Below are 18,142 nucleotides of genomic sequence, written 5' to 3'. Positions count from 1 at the left end.
GGTCTGGGATTGTTTGCCAGGTCGGGGAAGTCCAGCTCATTGTACTGCTAGTCCTGCAGAGGCGCATACCTGTTGTGGCTCGCCTGTGCCAGGTTCTGGCAGAAGTAGCTAGGCAGGCTACCCAGGTGGGCCCTATGTGTTAAGCCTAGGTGGTTCCTGTGTGCTGCTGCAGCCCTCTTGTTGTCCCACTTAGCACAGCGGGGCTGTTGCTCACGAGCCTTCCCTAACATGTGGTGAAAGGTGCTTGCATAGTTCTGCTTTGTAGGCAGGACACCCATGGTAGTTGGAGCAGTGTAAGCCATTGCAGTTCCAGCACTTTATGTAATCATGGTTGTCACAGTGAGGGCAGTCGAGGGCTTGGTGTGCTCCTGAGCACCAGCGACACACTACTTGGGTGTGACATCGCTTGCCCACATGATTGAACCTCTGACAGTTGCTGGATTGCTAGGACCTCTGGGTATGCTTGTAGTCCTCGATGTGGATTTGCATGCCTGCAGGTTTACATATTGTGTAGACGAAGTCAGGATTGAAGGGCTGTAGCACATCGATGACGAGTTGGTCATACTTGTCATGGGTCTATCGGTTGTTCATGAACGAGAAGTTCTGACAGATAGGGCGATTGCAGGGAATTCCTGCAGCAAGAAATAAAAGGGCTTGTGGCGATGTACTCCGCGGAGTACGAACTTATAGGTAATTTCATCCTTCTGTAACACTAGAGACGTTGACTTGAAGTTGGTTGCGGCTCTCGGTTCAGACAGGACCACTTCTCAGCGAGGGAATGTTTGAGCGCGGTGTTTGTGGACAATGGGATAGATGTGGCCCGATTCCCGGAACACGAAAAGTTGTTTGACCACAAATTTCTTGGGTGCTACCTGCAGCTGTTGGGGGAGGGGAGGTGAGTTTCGTGGTTGGCCTGTCTGCCATGTCGTAGTGTTTTCGATTTTTGTCATGCGTTCCTTGATCTTGCCATCCTTGACAGTCTTCGACTCCGTCGCATGGTGGGAGCGCTGAAATCGAAGCGTCCATGGTAGTTCTCATGTTCGTAGACACCTTATAAGCACTTGGATCGCCCACAGATCGAACCCCGGGATTAGTTAGCCTGGGTTGCGGCAATGCCGAAAGGTGATGCACCTCGAGAATGAATCAGTTAACAAACTTACTGGACTTTGAAGTGTATACATACTGTAGGTGTAATTTTGTTTTGTGCAGATTATTACAGTAGGCCTAAGGACTTAAAAATATTTATTTTTGAATTCAGTGAAGGAGGAATAGTAATTAATCGTGGATGTAGGTAATGTTTTTGAGTTTACAATATGAAACCAACATAATTTTAGGTGAAAGTTCTTCAAAAACCTTTTTTTTTATGTGTTTGTTGAATGGTGTATAATTTTTTAATTAGTTATGTTAAAATAGTTTATCTTAAAGTGGGTACTTTTTACATTGTAAATTAGTTTGTGTGTTTATGTAATTTAAATAACATTTACAATCTTTGTCATTATAATCGTCTGGAAATGCTGTTTTTTTACAAGAAAATTTCTTTCATGGTAATACTTTCTTAATAAAGGTGGGTTTACGATTGAAAATTAAGAATTAAGACTTAAGACTTAGTCGTGTACTTACCGTATGACTCTATGTAAACTAGTGGAATGGTTTATGATTGTCGTGTGTGAATTTTGACGGGTCGTGTGCGAACCATATGATGACTTAAGACTTAACAGAAATGGTTATATTTTATATTTTTCGTTAAGACTTAAGGGAAGCAACCAATCACAACAAACTGGAACCTTTCAACCGGAAGTTTATGTATTATTATTGGACCGAGCGAGGCAGTATTTTGGGTTAGAATTCGTATATTTGTCATTTGTAATCATCATCCATTTCGAAAAATAGATATTCCATTTGTCAATAACCTATTTCATACCTGCTTCTCCGTTTCGAACAATGGCCGACCATGTGTTTTGTGCTGTGATTGGTCAGAATTAACGACTTCTATGTCAATCATAAACTGGAAAATGTAGTTTTGACTTAATCGTGTGCTCGATGTTAAGTTATAATTCTTAAGGAAATCAATCGTAAACCCAGCTTAATACTATAACAAATATTTCTGAAACATGACACCAACTTAACTAACATATTCGAAAAAAAATCTAAGCCACTGGTATTTAAGATTTTCCCCTCCACTTGCCCGCGCAGTGCAGCAGGCGGGTGGCAAGTACACAACAACGGTGCTCTACTGATGCAGAATTTACCAAGCACCCAAACGAATGGAAAAATAGTAATCTGGAAAAAAAATTCAAAAATTGAGACAGAATTAGGAATAATAGTATGTTGTTTACGAAATGCTCATTTAACACAATGCTAATAATGGGCTGAACTACCACTAGCGCCGCGCCGTTAGTTCGCAGGCCTCCACGAGCTACACTAAGCGGACGAGACACGCCGAGGCTAGAACAGAAAGTTGCCAGGCCTATCTATATGACAGTGATCACAAGGGACATCGAGCGCCAGCGTGGCTGAACTTCGAACGAAACTGTTGACAGTGCATTATCTCATAGAGTAAGAGATAACAAAAAAGTCGCGGTTTCTTTTTGGGTAACAGATAGTCTCTCTAAGACAACAAACTAAGGACAATTGGCACCAAAGCGTCTGCTCAGTCGGGGGGAAAAAATCGTCAACTAGTTGCACGCAGCATCATGTAGTAAGTTTGCTTCAACATGTGTGTGGTACTTATGGATGTCAATCTATAACAGTTAGTTTGTTGTATGCAGAATAATATAATTTCGTTTTCCGTTTAATTATTTTGGTACCTACCCCAGCAAACACTATATTTTTCTTAGACTAACTGACATTTGCTCACAGAATTGTCTTCTTTAAGTAGATAATTTTTTTTATGAGGGGGGGGGGGGAGGGTGGTGAAGGGTAAGTTGGTTTAAAAGTAAAACTAAACAGTTAAAAAATTACAAATATCCATACCTTTTTATTGATTTTAGCTCAGAATAGCTGATTGTTTCCGCAACCTTTTGCGTCGTGGAGGTTAGTAAACTCAACTCCAAATAAAGTGAAAAATAATATTACAGCAAAGATGGTTATGTAAACATTGCCTCAGTGTGATTTGTAATCGCTTGCCAAGAATTACGAGATAAAATCCTAAATACTTAATTCACAAAGATCATCATTGTTTAATACAGAAAATTTCCTTTTGCATAGGCGCAGAACACATTGTATGTACCTAATGTCTGAAGTTAATAGTGATTTTCTTCATGAAATATTTTAAAAAATAACTATTAACTTTTCAGAATTATTAAACTGTTTTCAAAAGCCAAAGAATATTAATTAATGTGGGTCCCGTGCTTTTAAATGAGTAAAATTTTCAATCATATCTAAACTAAAAGTTAATTTTTTTTACAAATGGCTTATTTCACTCTAGCCCTCTGCCTTGAGAGTTTAATTGGAGTCCAGTCTGACAATAACCGGGCGAGATCAGACTAAAGGTTAAACTTTGCACATGGATAAAGGAGGGTTTGGATAGCTGCTACATTTTTCACGCTAAGAGAACTTGCAGAACTACTGGTGGGTGTACTTAGAATTGGATTGAAATAAATGGTTCGTGTCGGTACATTCGAATATTTTGGCACTTTGGCACCTTTGTGTCTCGCGAGCATTGAGACGAAATATTCTAAATCGTGAAGTTTATTTGTAACAATGCGATTTTCTATGCAATTTTCATTAACAAATCACAATAAGGTGTATATTTTAAATTTCATGTTCAGTGATCAACCTTTTTCCACCTATCTCGTTAACAAAGTTTTAAAATTCACTAATGAATATTGTATGAAAATAATTTTAATTAATAATTAAAAAAGAATGTACGACTCTATCGGCTTACGCTCCTTTTTCCTTGGAAAGAAACAAAACGGGATGTCTCAATTAACTCTGTTTTCCTCTAGCGAATAAATTGATATATAAAATAAACTGATAAAAGAAGTTAACCTCGTGTTAAGACTTTGTGCTCAGAAAGCAGCCAGTATTAGGAATTGCCAATTCATGATCACTCGATTGGTAAATCAAAAGCAAGGTCTTGAAAATTTCGCGTAGTTATTTAACGGCAGACTAGACTGCGAACGTATCGTGTTCTAACCGTTACTTATCTTTGGATATCGGGTTAATTGGATAGTCCCCGAAAATCTGAATGCCAGTTACGAGCACTGGAGAAACATAACACAGAATCACTTGCAGTTCGAACAAAAGTTAAAATGTGTCAGCAACCAAAGAACGAATAAAAAACAGTATCATTTGGTACCAGTAAATAGCGCGAATTTAGCATAATACTAAATGTAATTAGTATTTCAATTTCGCCGAGAGCTGGGATCGAAACAACAACGATTCTTCCCTCCTCCTCAAATGAACTTGATGTTCTGGTGATCGTTGAAATTGAGAACCCAAAATTATCAAATCAATTTTGGTATTATTTCTCTTGAACACCTAAGTAATTAGATACTGACCTATAGGACACACATTGAGAAAACCAGTAAACCTATATCATGATGGATGATTTGGGATCCGCACCCATGTCCTTCCAAATACGAGTCCAACTTTTTACCGTTGAGCCGTCTTGCTCAGTGACTCCATAATTTTAATGATCCATGGTTTCCGTAAATTACTTGAGGCAGATTTTCACATGCAAATAATTAATAGAGAAAATAAAAGGACCGGAGGATGTTATAAATACGGCTGGTGAAGTTTAAATTCAATTAAATAAAAAAAACTCAGTATTTAGTATTAATATAAACACGAGTTAGAAATTTATTATTCAAATTAGTGAAGTCACTAGAGATAAATTTTCATTAGTAATGAAAAAATAAATATGGTGAATAATTATTCTGATGTTTTAATTTTATATATTAAAAAATAATTTAATAATTTATAATAGAAATAAATTATATAAACGGAAACACAAAATCACTTATTAAAATAAACTTAAAAAATTTATAAACACAATTTCCATCACTGAAATCACATTAAATTAATGTTTTTTTTTGTTAAAAGGACCAGTATTTCATATCAATCATTAAAGTATATAATTTAAGAGCACACACTTTTTATTTTTCTATGTAGCCTTTTTTCATACTGTCAATTTTTACTGTATACTTAGCGTGCATCTAAAAAATTCATTCTCATAATTTTATCACATTGTTCCCAAAGAAGTATAAGCTAACTTCACTTAGATACTTTAAATCACTAATAAAACGCAATAAAAATATATTTTTTTAAATACTTAATATTCAGTATCAATCACTAAAATATAAGATTTAAAATGATACATAACATTTTTATTTAAATGTAGTCTTTTGTTTTGTATGCAGTAATTTTTCATACTGTGAAAATTTCGTTGCAAGGTGCGCGCGCATCGTAAAAATTCACTCTCATATATTTTATTTTCATAACGCGCATAAAGAAGAATAACTTCAAAAAGAGGAAAGATTGCTGGCTCGAGGGGTCGAGGGGTCGAGGGGTCGAGGGACGGGTTCCGAGAGAGGCGCCGTGTCGTGGCAGCGCTCGCGAGAGGATGCGGGAGAGCATCATCGCGCCGCCGCGCGCCTCCATGGCGGCGCCCGAGTGGCAGAAGCTGGTGGACGACGTGCGGGCGTCGCGACCCCGCTTCAGCGTGGCGCCGGAGCTGGCGCCGCCGGACGAGTGGCGGCGCCTCACGCCCGTCAGCCGCTTCCGCGCGCTGGTGCGCCTGGCGCTGGCCAACGCGGCGTGGCTGGGCGAGGCCGCCGCCGCCGCCGCCGCCGCGGGGGCGGAGCAGGAAGGCGAGGACCTGGTGCCGCGGGCGGAGCCCTCCGGCCCGCTCTCGCCCGAGGTGAAGTGCCTGCTGAGGCGGCCGGCCGTAGCGCGCGCGCCCGCCGAGCGAGAGCAGATCCAGCGCGCCGTCGGCAGGCTCAGCTGCTTCCGCCGCTACCCGGAGCACGTGCGGCGCCTGCTGGCCGAGGTCTGCTACTACGCCTACTACGGCCCGGGCCGGAGGATCGCGCGGCAGGGCGACGAGGCGCGAGCTCTCTACTACCTGGTGTCCGGCCAGGTCAGCACACCCCCCGACCATGCTCTTCACCTTTTTATTCTCGCATTGATCCCCACAGCAGATGTCCTCGTATCGGGAACTTGTAGAAGCTTACGGAAACTTACTGCTAGCTTGTTGACACATCAAGCTTCATTCAAACTTAGGTTAGAACACTAAGGCTGAGACTTACTTGCTTTCTGAAAGCATGCCAAATGCTTGAATTCAGCTTGCTCTCTTGACCTTGATGAAGTTGCAACATTTCTGCGGACTTGCTGAAAACTTTATTCTTTGAGATTAATTAGATTGAATCCAACCAGTTTTTGGTATCTGAGAGGGATTTATAATTTTAACATGGCCACTTATTGCGTATCATGTAAATTTGCAGTACTTTATGCCTGTGGAAACAGCCTAAAAGCCACATTACCTCCCTATTCACGCCAGTAAACGGCCCCAAATGCCGCACGTGAGTGTGAGGCTAACTTCCAAGCGTGGCCCCCGGATGTTCCAGCTCCGCCTGTGTGTCACCCCGGCACTGGCAAAGGCACGGACACGGTTGTCAGTGGCCAGATCACTTGCTTCCCGCCAAGGAGAACTTTGTTCGATGCCCAGCGGAGTATAACCCAGATTTCTCGTGATAAGAAAACATGGGAGATGTTGCCATGAGCTCCATTCTAATATCATCACACCCCCCCAACACCTCTCTATAGTCTCCAGTGACCGCGATGTTGACGAGACGTTAATGTGCCGCCTACACGGGCACACACATGGTGTGCAGAGCTTTCGATGAAACCACGCAATTTGAAAACTGCTAGGCATATCAGAGTGGGGTCTGTTTACGAAGAGCATTTGAGAATACGCTGAAGGGCGACGTGTAGTCCTGTTTCCGGATGTCGTTTTTAAACAGTATTGATAGAAGAGTGAAAATGACTAAATGCGTGTTTTAAGCATAAACTTAAAACACGAATCTCCCAGTAGAAATTCTTGAAAGCACTCAAGAACCTTGCATTACAGCTTTATCTTCATTCCTCTGCCATATAATGTTATGGTTCCCTCTCAAATGCCATATTTCGTGCCAGCTCAGAGGCGATACCGCGCTGTACGCACCAGCGAGCGTCGCAGCTACCATCCCTCTTCTCTAACACAGGGTCGGCAGACTTTCGAGTGAGATGAGCCAAAAATTAAGTAAACAGATTCTTCAATATTTTAAAAAGCCGCAACATGTATTTTCTCTGTATCTCCATAAAATTTTAAGACGATAAATAACAAGAGATAAAATGAAAATTTTTATTCAGAAATTCAACATAGAGTCTTAAAAATAAAGGCTTCTTAATTTAAAAAAACCTAAATGTTAAAAAAATATGGATGTAATTAGTAGAGCTCTACCGATAAAACAAGAAATCCTAAATAATATTAATTGTTTGATTATTAAAATAATGAAAAACGCACCTGGACTGTTGCGTTGGCGGGATGTGCGATGATAGGTGCGAGCGCGCCGGTTGAGGACATGCGTGGTGATTGTGCAGTACTTTATTTTGTGCTATGGCAGCGCAGTGAGTTGTCCTTTGAAAAGAGCCGCACGCGCTCCGACACAGGCGGACACCACTGGCGCAGGTGCGGGTGACGACCAGCCACTGGGACGAGTTCCGCAAGGCGACGGTGGAGGAGGCGGCGGATGACCCTCTGGGGCCGGGCGATACCTTCGGCGAGACGTCGCTCCTGCACGGCGCGCGGCGCGAGGCCACCTTCACGACGGACACCGCCTGCGAGGTGCTGTACCTGGAGCGCGAGGACTTCTCGCGCGTCATGAGGGCCACCCTGCAGCGCTCCTGGGACGAGTGCCAGCGCTCCCTCAGGCTGTTCCGCTGCTTCGACGGCTGGGACGCCGTGTCGGCGCGCGAGTGCTGCTTCCTGGCGCAGACCAACAGCTACAGGGACGAGGAGACTGTCCTGGGAGACGGCGTGGGCCAGCCGGAGAGCGTGCACTTCGTGCTGGACGGCGAGTGCCAAGTGGTGCAGCACCTGCAGCTGTCCCCGACCAAGGCGGTCTTCATGCGGGTATGCCCGGCTGGAGTGCAGTCTCACTCGGGCTGTTTGGCTGTACCTCGGCACGGAGCACAGTGTGCCTGGAGATGGCGAAATGTATCTTTACCTTGAGAAGCTTCTGCTTCTTCCTGGTACAGCCGTATCATCAACTTGTTTGAGGGCTATGCCGGAGAACAACGCTATTATGGAAAGTGTAAAAATCGTGGTCTCTCAAGCGAGTGTTTGCGAACTTTTTGGATCTCACAAACGTGATAACGAATCTAGCAGGCTTTCTCAGAAAATATAAGTACAGTCGGGCCACAGTCATCCGGACAGCCACGTACCTTCAGTCTCTCCCCCCCCCCTCCTCCTCCAACACGCGATAGGCCAGTCACCGGAGCTCGCGACCATCCATGACTGAACCAAAAAGAAGAATCACTGTCTCACATAACCACAAATGAGATGAAAAAAAACTAAAAATGAACATTTTTCTCATTAACGTTTTCAGCTCGGTGTGATGAATAGCGACTCTTTAAAAACTGTTGCTAAGTCTTTTAGAAGAACACAGGTCCTAACAGTGTCGTGTTGTCCCCCTGAAGTGAAATAAGATGAAATAACAAATTGCACAACAACGAACTCAATCTGGAGCTACTTCAGGATGCAAAGATGCGTACGAAGTAAGTAGAAAAGGAGAGTTCGAGGACAGGTGGCGAAGTGCGGAACATGCCGCCATATTGGATGACCTAGGCCCTTGAAACCGTCCCCATTTTGGGTTCCATCATCTTGGTTGACCTTGACTCTTGACCCCACCGCCATATTGGATTCCACCTATCTCAATATTAAACTTTATATATAAAACTATAGAGATTGGCGGAATCTAAGATAACGACGGGATAAAACGTCAAGGCCATAAAAGATGGCTGCTGGGTCCAATGTCAAGGTCATCCAAGATGACTGCCGGCTTCCTGATTCGCCACCTGTCCTCAAACGCTCCTTTTCTCTCTACTGTACGAAGAATCACTTTTATTCCTTTCTTAATATACGAGCAGGACTTTTGAACGTATTGACTACACACTCTTCTGGCTAGTTGGATGGTTCTCTTGGACTTGAGAATATTATTTTATGGGGGCTGGGGAAACGTGTTGTATTGAAGGGAGGGGAATTCCCTATTCACCGACCAGATCTATAATCAGCTAAAAGAGAGACTGACAAGTGTGTTCCGGCGATGGAAACAAGTAAGAACAAAACGCCTTCAACCTTAGCACCAAGCAACAAACTTTCTGCTATAGTTACGAGCGTGTGTGTTTGTATGGTGGAGGAGGGAGGGGTTTTAGAAAGCAGGAGGCTGCAACCCAAACACTAAGGCTATTATATGACTCAGGGCAGGGTCAAGTGGCATATCATATTTACTATCAGAACGTTCGCGGTATAGGAATAAAATCACATACTTAGTTTTTAAATTAATTTACGTATACACATCTATTACATTTTATGGCTTAGTGAAACTTAAATTATTATTATTTACCACCAAACTGTGTTTATAAACTACATTTTTTCCTCAGACCACATCGAGATATGATATAACTACTGATAAATTTAATAAATGTGGGTTGATATTAATTGGTCTTCAAGCAATGCTCATATAATGTGAATTTTCTTTATTACATAAACTGCGTTAACTTGAATAACATTTTTCTCGTTCTGAAATTCAATTTATCTTTAAGTACCAATAACATTATAATTTTCAGAGATTTGAATGTTCCAGGTATTAACTGAATTAATAGGCATACTCTGGACTTAATGTCCTGGTTTTACACAAAAATAGAATCTCAGTGTTTACGTGATGCATGTTTTAATGATCGAAGTTATCACTGCAAGTGCGTTTCACTACTTTTCTCATTATAAGATGTATAATAAATGAGTTTTCATGGATTGCAAAGTGAGAAATTAAGTTCTCTTAGTTCAAGATTATTAATCTAGGTGAATTCAAAAGTAAAACTGGAAGCTGGGAGGATACAGAAATAATCAAATTTTAAAGGGCGATACCTTTTGTTTCTATGTTTTGATAGAGCAAATAGAAAACATAGACCAATTTTTTTTTAAATTTTTACATTATCTAATAAACAAGCAAGCTAGAAATTTTACCCACTCAGTTAAGTTCTCATTTCGGTGGTAAAACATTATCTTTCACTGAGCGAGACAAAGCGAATACGAAAAGCACTTAATATTTGAAAATAAAATTGAGTGATTAGGCTGAACAAATTATTTGAAGAAAACTCTTTTACGTAGGTTATAGGTCACTTAGTAGATTATAGTCTTTTTGTATAACAGTTTATTCGATGCTTCATGGAACATAGTCAAAATTATATGAGTGGAATTTCGTATTGCTATAAAGTATTTCATACAATGTGGTTATATGCACGTAACTCCATGAAGAACATGAAATAAATTTTAAATAATATTATTTTTCGTTTTATAGGACTTATAGAAATTAATAAATCCATTGTTTCCTTTTAAATTTCACGGAACTACGCCCCATTTCGTCTGTAATTAATAGCTGTTCACAGTAAACGAACTGGAAGTCCCTTCCAAATGTCACAAGTATACATGACGTACGTAGTATTTAACGTATTAAAATGTAACCTCGTTCACCACAGGCATTAACTTTTCAGTCACGGAGATTGTTTGTTGTTGTGGAAAGGAAACCCGAGATCTACACGCACGTGCTAAGCACATGGAAAGCTGGTCAAGTAATAAAATCCTGTTTTTTTTTACAGGCTCTTGACTCGTCGCCACTAATAACGCACGTGACAGTACCACCGTGGCTTTCATTTTTACAGGATTAGATTCCTCCTCCATAAAATGTTCAGATACCTACGGTATGACTAGTATAGTTACGTGCACCCGGTACACACAACCAAAGTTTTCCTACAGAATTCCACTCTCAGCTGAGCTCGTGAGCTGCGACGAAATTCGACGAAAGCAGGTCATCGCAAAACTACGATTGCTTGTACTCAATAAGTGATGGTGATCACACGAGTTTCAGAGCAGAAATGGGAAAACTGTGTTTGTTATGTCGGCTGTCGTTATTATGAAAATAAAATCATACGATGGAACCTTGAGCACTTTGCAACAAATAATATTGCTGAGAAATTGATAATTAAAGCTGCTTGGTACTGTTGCAGTTGGCGTTTATGTGGTCTTGTGCACTGTGGCGTCAGCCATGTTTGACTGTCCGCGGGAAAGATCTACGAACAGTTTTATTGTCGCGGTGTATGCGGCAGCTAAACTGGTGTTTTGCGCATGCGTTAAGTGCGGAACTGGCTACGAGAAGTGTGACGTAGGTCCCTTCATACTGCGGAATGCAGTAGGAAAATATAGCAGCTCTAACGATGGGCAAGTTCACGCGACCAAAATGCTGCGTATAGGAGTTAGAAGTATAAACTTTGTAGAGGATCAAGATTAGTGTGTACCAGGTGCTAGGAGAGAGAGAGAGAGAGAGAGAGAGAGAGACAAATGTCTTTAAAAGTTATGTGAGGCAGAGCGCAATAAACCTGTCCGGCGACTAGCCAGCACGTAAAGTTGAGGGTCGTTCACGAGATGAAAGCTTGTAAGTGTGGCCACGTAATGTATGTATGTAACTTTCGATGCAAACAAGGCATATTACTAGAGTCCTCTTCTTAATGCCCATACAAACAAAGCAAATATGTAAATAATTTAAAAAATTTTAAAATTGGGGTTTCCATTTATTTTTAGCAGTCTTGGAAAATAAATTACTGTAAAAACATTTTAACTATAAAATATTGTTAGTGGGTAATCGAATTATTTTACGCCCCACTTTACGTTGGAGAATTAATATGGATAAAAGTTTAAAATAAATAAGAGATAAAAATTGTTATTTATGAATGACACATAGTTAAAAAGAATTGAACACTGAGTCGTCTGTAGGTGAAGCCCTAGCGACCTCGAGCCAACTTTCTTGCAGGAAACGAAATAAGGTGAAATAAACTGTTGGGTCACGGGACTTCAAAGTAGGCTTGTTTTCTTGCGCTCGTGCAGTTACACGCAATATAAACATGCCCGGTCAAGTTATCAGTAGAACGCGGAATTAGTTTTAAATGACAATGACCTTTTGGAAATATAACACAATAATTTTCACGTTCTCTATAAATAAAATAATTTTCAACTCTGGGAAAAATTTGTGTCAGTTAAATTAATTTATCTTATTATTCTAGCTACCATGACCGCTTTAAATATGATTATTGGATCAACAATATTCTTTAAAATAAAATAAAAACTTTTTATGAAGAAAATACTTTTAGTTGATTTCTATTCTCATGTACCTTTGAAAAAAAGTTCGAGCACTACAGGATACACTAACTTTAGTAGAGTAATCATTGTCATGGTGGTTTTTATTTCTATATTATTTTTTCGATATAATTTATTAGAATTTTCGGCACAATAGGGCACAAATGATAGCTTGACCGAATTCCTGACATTGTTACGTTGTTGCCTTCGATAAAAATGAACAGCCTGCAGTGGTTAAGTACAGGATGAAATATCTGTATGTGACATAGTAGCGACTAAAAATGTTATTTAAGTTATATTAGTTTTTAAACACTGATTTAAGAACAGGTTAAAAGTCGTGCTGATGTATTGGTGAGCCACATATTATATTACAAAAACTTATTCAGCAAGATGTGGGTATAAATAGAGTAACGGAACCTTTAACTAGAAACAGTTCATGTGCAAAGTTGAGGTTTTCCTGTAACTGTAGAATTAGTAGATGCCCTATAACTCACATGAGTACTAATCAATAATCCGCACTTCGATATTATTAGAAGATGGTTAATGATCAAACCATTTCTGTATTCACTAATCCATATGGAATTCACACGATCAACAGCTAAATGATTAAAATTGGCTCGAGATATTCAAGTTATTGGCGGGATAAATAGTAAGGAATGTAAAAACTCTCATATGTTTGTATAGCAGCGTAGAAGCCAAAATTGTAGGGTCTCTGTTAAAGACAAGACAATATTGCGAATTGATTTGGGAACATGTTAAATTCCAAACGCCTGTATTATGTAGAACTTCTGCAGTTAGACTACAACCCCTGGCGTGCTTTGACAGACAACCATGAGGTCAGGTTCTAGTACTGAGTATACCTGTATGGATAAAAATGTTTCGTGCCAAGATATTTCACAAAATTCTGTAGCTTCTTCTTGCTCGTGTAGTTGATGGACTCACTTTTAAAATGGCGCTGTTTTTGTACCTATACAAGCCTTCAGTAGCACAGCGATCGTAATATCCTTAGTTCAGTCAAGTGCGGAATCAGCTAGTCACGCTGATATTACGTGACCCTCATAGACAGAGTGCATGTAAAACTGAATCATAAGTTCGACTCTCACTGGTGCTTCTAGCGCGGCATCACCTCTGGAGCACATTTTTTTTCGTCGTGCATAAGTCAACTATGATATTTTAGCGGTAACCATAACATTATACAGCGAAGAAATGAAGGTAAATATCGAATAAAAGTTCCTTTTATTACTTTCAAGACTCTGAAAACACGAATTTTTAGCCTTTTTCACTCTTCTAAAACTACAGTTTAAAATTTCAAACTGGAAACAATACTACTAATTCACCCTCAGCATATTCTAAAATGCTTTTCATAAAAAGACAAAACTAGGATATCTTGAGCAGTTTTCAAATCGCGTGGTGTCTTACACCGCATGTGTGCCCAGGTAGGCGAAGCCCTTAACCAATAACAATAGACATACACAGTCAACTGTGAGTCGAAGACCCTCAATAAGTGAAATTGGCCTGCGATATAGGACAGTACTAAGGCATTAGACGAGTTACAAGATTACTTTGCCGATCCCTTTCGTTCCAAGCTAGGCTCAACTTTGATCTTTACACATTAAAACCACATTTAGTATGCTCATTGACTGATTCCAAGGTTAGAGGCTTTCAATACTTTTGAATGGGTGGCCCATGGTTGGGCAAAATCTTCTCCATATTCTTTTTATCGGCTTATGATCGTTTAGGGCGTTTCACGAGAACTCTTTCAAAATGAGGTTGATGCATGTATGCTTTAAGGCTCGGTCTGACAGGCCATATTGATTTTTTTGTTTTGTCATTATTACGTTTATTAAAGGGAAGTTTCCAAAATTAAAACTTGCATTCGTTGTTCAGCCAAAAATATTTTCAACAGACATTAACTAAGTTTACTATCATGGATTATAAAAGCACGCAAATCTTCGTAATTGCGATCATTTGCGCAACATTTCACACACAAGATGAAAATATTTGTGACAGAATAATAAATGAAAATAGGTATAAAGTTAAAATTTTAAAATAACCATTAAAATAATTACGACAACATGAAAAAATCATCATTGCGTGTGAGACTGATCCTTGAGTATGCTTCGATAATGAATAAATACATTAGGCATATAAATACTTTTATTTAATTCAGCAAGTATGCCTCGCCATTATGGATGACATCATTGACGGATATGTTTACAATTTACGAAAACAGGATGATGAATCGGCCGCCATCATCTCCCAGCATACGCCCGAAGTGATTTCTTGAAAACCACGAGACACAAACATCTGGTTGGCTTGACCGGGGTGTCTAGTCACAAGTTGAGATGGTGATTTACCGCGAAAAAGTCTTACGCCAAATATTAGATCCACTGTAACTTTTTGGCGCTTGTTTAGATAAATATTTATTTTACATGGAGTAGTTTTTTGAGGTCTAACTATATGGACATCCCGAATTGCACTTAATGTTTCCTTATTGCCTGGTTTAAGTGCGTGGGTAAATATTATCGTTGTCCACCAAAAAGTTAAGATTATTTGCGATAAAACAGCATCTATATATATATACACCTTAAAAATTTGCGTAATTTTTGGGCGACACTATATAATGAAAATGATTGTATTCTTGAACGTCCATAGTCATTGACTCGCGGGCAGGAGTGTATGCAGAATTTCATCTCGGGGCCGTTGAGAAAGTGTATAGAACCACTTTTCCAATTTGATACCTTTCAAATTATTTCCATTTCCCCCCTACTTGCTCCCTTTATCAAGGGTTGTTTGACATGTCCAAGAGGACTAAAAGCAAATGAAAAACACATTAATCAGGCCTGACTGAATCATGCGCGACCCGGAGAGAAAGTGAAATGTGGCAGCGGCAACCAGCACATGACGTGGACTTGATTGAGCCCATTATTGATGAATATAGCCTGGCATAAGAGAACGAAAGGTAAGTGAAGGTGTTGACGCGGTTGCGCAGGTGTGCTCGCTGCGGAAGACTGCGGTGTTCAACCTGGGCGAGAGCCTGGAGCGGCGGCGGGTGGTCGCTGTTGGTGAGAAGACATCCTGCCTGCTGGTCCCGCGGCCCTGGCTCCTAGAGCGGCGTCCCCACGTGTGGACGCAGCTGCGCCAGGTGCTGCAGCACACCCTGCCGTCGCAGCGTGACGTGGACGCCGCCTTCTTCCAGCACCGCCGCTGGCTCGACTACCGCCGCAGCGTCGTGGAGCCGGTTGTCGCCGCCCGGCGCATGCCGCTCCACTCCTCCCTGCGCGACGTGCCCTACTCCATCCGCGTACATAGCCCTGACCTCACCTCTCTTCCCCCCTGACAGGATCCATTCCTCACCTGATACACTCCTCACCAGCTTCAACTCTCACCAGCTCCAACACCAACCATGTTCAACACTCATAAGAGTGCCGTCGCTCCTGCTGCAACACCTGCCAGTTCTAGTCCTGATACACTCCTCACCAGTTTCAACGCTCACCAGGTACACACCTATCAGCTCCAACACAAACCATGTTCAACACTCATAAGAGTGCCGTCGCTCCTGCTGCAACACCTGCCAGTTCTAGTCCTGATACACTCCTCACCAGTTTCAACGCTCACCAGGTACACACCTCATCAGCTCCAACACAAACCATGATCAACATTAATATGGACCTTCTCTCACCATAATTAGTCTCAACACACATCAGTTTGAACACTTACCACATTCTACAATCATTCATTCTGACACTGGCCTTTTTCAATAGTGAGTGCAGTACAACAGTTCTTTCGGTAGTCTTAAATCAAAGCTTTTACTTCCTCTAACAATTGCCTTCTCTAAATTCTAGTTTATATTTGTTTTCGTGCTCACATACAACGTCTTTGAACTTTCCCTTTAGTTCATTTAATACAATTTTAGAACCAACTTATCTCATAAGTTTACTTTTAGGTGTACTGATTTTCTTTGATCGCAGTCTTTCGAATTTGGCTTCCTCCACGTTCTGAATTCTGTGTCAGTACTTATTTTGTGTGAAGTAAATTGGCTGTACATAATTTACATATCTTCCTTACTTTTTGGCTTATTATTGGTAATTATTTGAAGTATTCTCAGAGATTACGGTCTTCGTTTTCGACTGATTTATTTCGAAACGACTTTATTATTAACTAGCTGCAGTACCCGGCTTTGCCCGGGCTGAACACCGGGTGATATATTGTCCGCGAGTTACAGCAAAATGGATAGCGATATGTCCAGTGTGTTGGACATTAAGAAATGACACATAATTACTGTTTGTGTATCTGTGACCTATTATTTTCTGTTTACCCATGGCGATCGGTTGAAAGGTTTAGAAGTTGATGCGCTACAGCGCCATCTAGCGGCCAGTTACAAAAAAATGGATAGCATAAAAACCTTCTTCATGATAAAAACACTTCGATGTGCCAAATTTAATGGCGATCGGTCAAACGGTGTAAGAGTTTATCGACGTCATACATGCCAACGTCCAATTATATATATTCTTATATTTCGAAATTTGGGGGCTTTCACTTTTACGGAAAGTGGATGTTCAGGACCTCGAATGGTTTGGAACACTCCATCTCGAAAGAATAGATATTTGAAGTTCCTGAAATTTTCGAAATTTTGGGGCTTTGTTCCCAGGGGGGGGGGGGGGGGGCGGGGGGTTCGAAGACCCAGAATGGCTCGAAAACACTTAAAATCGAAAGAGATAGATTTTTAAAAATTTTTAAACTTTCGAAATGTTGGGGCTTTAACCACCTGGGGGAGGGGGGTGATGTTGAGGACCCCGAATGGCTCGGAAACACTCCAAATCGAAAGAGATATAAAGGAAGATAAGAATGTAGTCATTTAAAAATACTCCTATCTACCATAATAACAATATTGACAAATAGAAAAACTTATTACCTACCTATGAATAATTTTCTAAATAAATTAATGAATAACTCTATGTTTAAGAATTTACGTACATACATAATATTAAACTTCAAACTATACAAATATAAAAAATTAGTAGGCCCTACCAACCTATGAATAAATTTCGAAGAAATTTATAAGTTTAAGAATTTATATACCTACATAATATTAAACTTAAAACTATCCACACAATAAAAACCTAAGTATGTTAGTGTAACTATTTTTTTTATTTGTCATAATACCTAAAATACGTATGTTTACAAAATGAAACAAAGTATAAATAATGACCAATTTGACAAAAAAAATTGTACAACTCGAATGACATTGAAAACATACACGTGAAATTTAAAAGAATTATATGTGCCCTAGGTAGGGAGAAAAAAAATATATAGAAGAAATTAAATTTAAAAAATGGGTGCGTGTACTTAGGTACGCGCATGAGAAGTTATACTTCTTTGGCATCATTAAAATTTTTTTAATTGCATGCAAAAATATTGCGTGGAGTCCCTCCGCGCGGAAGAAGTGAAACTTCGTAATGTGGAAATGAAAATAGGAAGGGGTAGAAATTGATTTTTAGTGAAATCATATTGTATCAAATCAAACTAAAAAAAATAAAGGAAATAAATTTGTAACGATTCATAGATGGATCTTCAGAGAGAGAGACCTATTGAATGTCTATAAAACTTACTTTTTTATGAGAGCAGATTTTCATGAAATAAATCATGAAATCATTCAACGATTAAAGCTGTTTATTTAATTAAGCGGACGGGTTCGCCCGAAGGAGAAAATTGACGCGGCAAGACCTCGTGGACATAGAGAAATGACAC

The 18,142-nt window shown here is 40.2% G+C and overlaps 1 protein-coding gene across 1 annotated transcript in view; it reads left to right on the top strand.

Annotated features, from left to right (window-relative positions):
• LOC134531333 (uncharacterized) overlaps positions 1 to 16,450 on the top strand; it is a 30,489-nt gene extending 14,039 nt beyond the window's left edge. The window contains exons 3-5 of the mRNA XM_063367029.1: positions 5,554 to 6,082; positions 7,673 to 8,116; positions 15,384 to 16,450. Coding sequence (XP_063223099.1) covers positions 5,554 to 6,082; positions 7,673 to 8,116; positions 15,384 to 15,731 — 1,321 coding nt within the window. The 3' untranslated portion in view covers positions 15,732 to 16,450. The remainder of the gene's footprint in view (positions 1 to 5,553; positions 6,083 to 7,672; positions 8,117 to 15,383) is intronic.
• Positions 16,451 to 18,142: the final 1,692 nt, after the last annotated feature.

Source organism: Bacillus rossius, chromosome 3, assembly GCF_032445375.1.
Source record: "Bacillus rossius redtenbacheri isolate Brsri chromosome 3, Brsri_v3, whole genome shotgun sequence".
Classification (NCBI taxonomy): domain Eukaryota; kingdom Metazoa; phylum Arthropoda; class Insecta; order Phasmatodea; family Bacillidae; genus Bacillus; species Bacillus rossius.
This window is presented reverse-complemented; position numbering and strand designations above follow the sequence as displayed.